Source organism: Grammomys surdaster, unplaced genomic scaffold, assembly GCF_004785775.1.
Source record: "Grammomys surdaster isolate TR1022 unplaced genomic scaffold, NIH_TR_1.0 225, whole genome shotgun sequence".
Lineage (NCBI taxonomy): Eukaryota > Metazoa > Chordata > Mammalia > Rodentia > Muridae > Grammomys > Grammomys surdaster.
This window is the reverse complement of record NW_021604670.1, coordinates 8,049,501-8,055,500: the sequence shown is the minus strand read 5'-3', so window position 1 is coordinate 8,055,500 and position 6,000 is coordinate 8,049,501. Positions and strand designations below refer to the sequence as shown.

General features: G+C 43.7%; 1 protein-coding gene across 1 annotated transcript in view; it reads left to right on the top strand.

Annotated features, from left to right (window-relative positions):
* Nucleotides 1–6,000, top strand: part of Acer2 (alkaline ceramidase 2) — a 43,705-nt gene that overhangs the window by 20,133 nt on the left and 17,572 nt on the right. The window contains exon 4 of the mRNA XM_028773352.1: nt 2,137–2,274. Coding sequence (XP_028629185.1) covers nt 2,137–2,274 — 138 coding nt within the window. The remainder of the gene's footprint in view (nt 1–2,136; nt 2,275–6,000) is intronic.

Below are 6,000 nucleotides of genomic sequence, written 5' to 3'. Positions count from 1 at the left end.
GTGTGTGTGTGTGTGTGTGTGTGTGTGTGTGTGTGTGTGAGAGAGAGAGAGAGAGAGAGAGAGAGAGAGAGAGAGAGAGAATGAATGAGAATAATATTTTATAGTAAAGAAAAACTTAAAATGAAGTCCAAAGGATAAAACAACATGCAGACATGGTATATGCTAAGAAGATAAGGAAACACATGGGCTTGTCCTGTGACAAAGAGAGAAGATGAAGAGATCAAAAAGAGACCAGCAAAATGCTCTGCTAGCCTTGGTGTGTCAGGGGCTTGCAGGGAGAGTTGCCCAGTGCCCCAGAGCCATGTGCCTGGTGCTGGTCGCGCTGTCCTCAGGCTGGACAGGCAGCCTTGTTTCCAGTAGCTGAAAAGTTCTGGCCTGTCAGGAAGAAAACACAAGTCTCCTGATCATTTGCTGCCTGCATCCTTTCACATACGGCTGTTCCCCTCTGGTTCAGGGTTACAAAGCCTGTTCATTCCAGTCAGAAGGTTGGCAGCTTGATCAATGGTTTCCTGTGCCTTGATGATAAATGCCTTTCCTCTTTAGAAGATAAATCTGTATTTTGAAGGGTCAGTGCTTTTTGAGTTCTTTATAATAGAACTCCATTCCAATCCATTTCCTAACTGTGACCTGTTCCGGGGCTCTTGGCCAAAACAAATTCTGCTAATGACAAATAACAGAAAGTACAGGAAAATCATGTGCTCCTTAATTTAAGCCATGGATGAGGCTTCTGAGAGCGGCTAGGCCAGGGCCTTTCTTGCTCTATAGATCAGGAAACAGGATTTCTGGAGAGAGGAAGAAGCAAGCGTGCTCAGGATCACGTCGCCACGTCTGGCTGGCTCCACTTCCCTGAAGGCTGTAGGAGAGTGCCAGCCATCTTCTCAAGTTAAAATCTTGTCAAGACAAACTTCCAGTTCATGCTAGACCTACAGGTTGCCAGGAAATATCTTATTTGATTTTTTTTTCATAAAACCTTTAGTTTTATAGGTTGGCTACACAGAAATTTTTTTCTTTTAAGTAGTAATGTTGATCCTTTATTGATGGTCTCTGGTGTCTCATACATATTGACCTGTTAGAACTACTTGGGGCTAAATGGATTCTGTGAAGTTTTATTTATTTATTTATTTATTTATTTATTTATTTATTTAATGTATGTAAGTACATTGTTGCTGTCTTCAGAGACACCAGAAGAGGACACTGGGGATTTCATTGCAGATGACTGTGAGCTACCATGTGGTTGCTGGGAATTGAACTCAGGACCTCTGGAAGAGCAGTCAGTGCTCTTAACCGCTGAGCTATCTCTCCAGCCCTCTGTAAAGTTTTATAAGTATGTATGTCCCTGAACTTACCTTTATAAAGACAGAGTTGAGTAGCTATAGCCAAGAACTTAAGACCAACAAAACCTAAAATGCTTCAGACTCTTGACAGAAAAAATATTTTTTTTTGAGATCGGTTATGTTAAGTAGTTGAGGCTGGTCTTGCACTCCTGATCCTCCTGCCTTTACCTTCCAAGTTCTGGGATTATAGTCCTATGCTACTGTGTCTGACTTATACAGACAGGGTTTGTCAAGTCCTACAGAAGATCTGATAAAACACAGAATGACAAAAACAGGGAAATCATTACCTCCCAGGAGACTTAGGTTGATGGTGGCTTAACCATTTTCCCAGTTAAATGTTTTCAAAGTCTTTGATTTGCCAGCCATCAGCTCCTAGAAGCAGACAGGATGGCTTTTAGGTCTGGCTTATCTGTAACCTAACGGTACTTAGTATAGTATACAACAGTGGTCTCAACCTGTCACATATCTGATATCCTGCATATCAGATTTTACATTACGATTCATTACAGTAGCAAACTTACAGTTATAGAGTATCGACAGAATAATGTTATGACTGGGGGTCAGCACAACATGAGGGACTGTATTAAAGGGTCACAGCATTGGGAGAGTTGGGAACCACTGGTGTAGAAGTTCTTCTCAACTTGCACAAATAGTGCTGGCTGCACCTCGCCAATAGTGACAAGCAATGGGAGCGCACACAGAGCCTTGGGTTCAAATCCTCGGCATGAGGTTGGGGAAGCATGTTAAACAAACCAACATGATTTCCTTTGTTAATGGATTTTCTTCACTTCCACTGACTTAGGGGCAGGTTCAAGGCAGTGGTGTGTGTCCTGTCTGCAGTTACAACATGCCTGGCATTTGTCAAGCCCGCCATCAACAATATCTCTCTGATGATTCTGGGGGTTCCATGCACTGCGCTGCTCATTGCAGAGTTGAAAAGGTGGGTACTGTTCTTCCTGTCTTTTGTTGCCCAGGTAACCATTTTCTTTTGGGAAGTTGTAGATGAAGGCTTCAGGTTCATCACATCATCAGCATGTCCACAGAGATCAGGAGAGTAGTCTGATCCTTTGGACTAGAGTTGTGAGCTGCCTGACATGTGTGCTGAGACCAGATCTGAGTAAGTGCTCTTAGCTTCTAAACCATCTCTCCAGCCCTTCCGGAAACATTTTATGGGGACTGGAGATATGGCAAAGAGCATTTGTTGCCCTTCCAAGCATACTTGGTCTTGTTCCCAGCATCTGAATGGTGGCTCCCAGGCATCCAACACCCTCTTCTGACCTCTGCAAGTACCAGGCATGCACATGGCACATACATTCAAGCTAAATCCATACAAACAAAATAAAAATAGTGAAGAAATCCCCCAAATTTTATTTTAGGTTGTGTGTGTGGGTCTTCCAGCCACAAAATACATATGATCACTTTAAGATTTGCTGAAAACATTGTTTCTATTGTAGTTACTTTAAAAATGTATTTGAATTCATACTTCTCTTGCTATGAACACTGAATGTCTCGATTCTTTTTTAATCCATTCTTGCTATGTAGCTGAGGCTGGCCAGGCTAACTCATATTGATCTTCCCACTCTTCCTTAGGACTGGGATCGTAAGTGTGAAACGAGTGCCCGTGAGTGACTTTTTAAAAATTATAAAGACAATATTTTATGTGTATGGGTGCTTTGTCTGTATATATGCCCGTACACCACTTACATGCCTGGTACTTGGGGAAACCAGAAGAAGGTATCAGATTCCCTGGAACTGGAGTTAAAGATGGTTGTGAGACATTATATGATTGCTAGAAATTGAACCCCGGTGCTCTCAGAGAACAACCAACTGCTCTTAACCCCTGAGTCATCTTTCCAGCCTCTAAATGTGGTTGTTGTTTTTTGTTTGTCTGTTTGTTTTGTCTTGTTTTTGATAGGATTTCTCTGTGTAGCCCTGTTTGTCCTGGAACTTGCTCTGTAGGCCTTCCTCTGCCTCCTGGGATTATAGGTGTTTGCCACCACACTGGGTTTATGAAGTCTTTCTTATCTTTAGTCCCCAATCTGTTTAGCTGCTTACCTGACTCCTATAGGAGTCACAGGTATTGAGAGTTCAAGTTGACAAAGCCAGGTTCCTCACCTGTCCTTCCTATCCCTAGTTTTCTCTGTTGTGTTTCCAGTTGTGCTAAATAGGAGTACCGTGCGTCCAGATGTCCAAGTCAGAAGCTATCTCTCCCAGAACATCTCCTCTGGTCTTGGTCATTGTTCTATTTGTTGGCACGCCAATTCCCATACAATTCAAAGTCTTTCACACACATCTCTGCTGTCCCTGTAAGTTGAGAGAGCGTATTGTGTGTCGTTCTACCGCCCCCCAACTCCTCTGCAAAACACACACACACACACACACACACACACACACACACACACACACAGAGTTCCCCCTTCTGTCTGTTCTCCACCATTCTGACTTCTGTGTCTTCACTTGAACCCAGGTCCCTCTGGCTCCAGGCCCTTGCTCACACGTCCCCCTTTCTGACCGTCGGTGTGATTGACTGTTGCTGGTCCTCTAGCTTGGGCCTCAGCCATTTATATATGGTCCTATTGCTCGCCTTTATAGCACTCACTACAACCGTGATTAGAAAGTTATTTGCATTGTTTGACTTCTGCTTAACACAGGGACCAAGGGATACTGCGTGGACAGGGCTCAGGTCTTTTTGTTCCCTGCTGTAACTCAGTCACCACCCAATCCCCAGTAAGGAAAAAGGAAAGGAAAGATTCCCTGCTTTGGTGACATTCCCAGAAAAAGGATGCCCTTGGAGCTCTGTGCATTTCCTTTCAGCATCTTCCCTGTTTGTTCTCACATGACATGTTATGCCAAGCCAGTCTTTCTCAATGTGCCTTGCTTTGCCTAGGGGACAAAGAGGAAGGACTGTGTTTTATCGCTCTGCTCATCTCTAGCCTTCCTTCCTGAAGCACGTCTGGTCTTTAGAGTTTCAATGTCGGTTCTGAACCTTCTGTCACCAGGAGAAAATGAAAGTTTATTCTGATTCAGGGTCATGACCTGATGTGCTGAACTTTGGGATATTTAAATTACGTTGCTAAGAGACTATCTTGCATTTAAAATACTTTAAAAACAACTTTTCCGAGGGGTGGGGAGATGGCTCAGTGGTTAAGAGCACTGACTGCTCTTCCACAGGTCCTGAGTTGGATTCCCAGCAACCACGAGGTGGCTCACAACCATCTATAATGGGATCCAATGCCCTCTTCTAGTGTGTCTGAAGACAGCTACAGTGTACTCACATACATACAATAAATAAATAAATCAATCTTTAAAAACAAACAAACAACCCCCAACTTTTCCTGGGGGCTGGAGAGGCTCAGTGGTTTAGAACACTTGTGTGTTGCTCTGACAGAAGGCTGGGTTTTGATTCCCAATACCACATGATGGTTTATGATGGTCCCTGTTCCAGGGGACCAGACACTGTCTTCAGGAGTCTTTGCATACCAAGGCATGCACATAGTGTACATATATACATGCGGGCAAAATGCTCATACACATAAAGCAGACACACCTAAACATTTTTAAATGATATTTTAAAATGTATCTTTTCTGATTCCGAGAATGATTATTTTATTCATTTTTTCCATGAATTAATTTATTTATTCACTTTAGATCCTGATTGCAGCTCCTCTCTTTCCTCTCAGTCCCCCACTCAGATGACCTCTTACCCCCCCCCCTTCTCTGAGAAGGAGAGGTCCCCTCTGGCTACCAACCCACCCTGGCACCTCAAGTCGCTGAAGGACTAGGTACATCCTCTCCCACAAAGGCCAATTGATTACTTTATTCTTTAAAGTACCTTAAGTATACAATAAAGGAGGCTGGGTCTGATAGTACATGCCTTTAATCCCAGCACCAGGGAGGCAAAGACAGGAAAATCTTTTTGAGTTCAAGGCCGGCTTGGTTTGCATAGTGAATTTCAGGACAGTCAGTAGGGCTACAGAATAAGACTCTGTTTCAAAAGCAAAACAAAACACTCCCTACTCCCAGCCAATAAAGGATTGGTAAGAGAAGAATTAGTGGGCGTTGCTCTCTGGGGTTTGTATAAGGATTGATAAGGGAAGAAACAGTGGGCGTTGCTGGGGGGGGGGCATTGTATCTTGAAGTCTGATCTCCTTGCAAATATTCATTTTTGCATTGCTTGTTTCCTTCTGAAACTTGACCTCACATTGATGTTCTGATGAAAGCCCTGATAATGAGACTAGAACCTGGTGGAACCAGGTTTGGGGCAGTCCCAAGCTGAGCTGGGCACCCTGATCAGCAGCTGTAGCAGGACCTGCATCCTCAGGAATGGAGGGAGATAACAGAGGCACCACCATGGGAGGCACTGCCATGGGAGGCACTGCCCTGGGCTCCTGGCTCTCCACTGACCTCCCTCTAGTCTGTCAACCCCCAGTGACCTCCTGACTGGCACTCTGCTTTCACTGACGCTCCTCACAGTACATCTCTGCCATGTTGCTCTGTTTTTGTGTGATCCTTAAGCCAAAATTTCTAAATTTAATTAGGTTGGGTGTTCATGGAATCTTTTTATAAAAGTAATGATGTGTGGAGAAACATTTTTAAGTTAAATTTTTGTTTTAATTTGTATGAGACAAGGTCTCTCTGAGTAGTCTTGGCTGTCCTGGAACTGGCT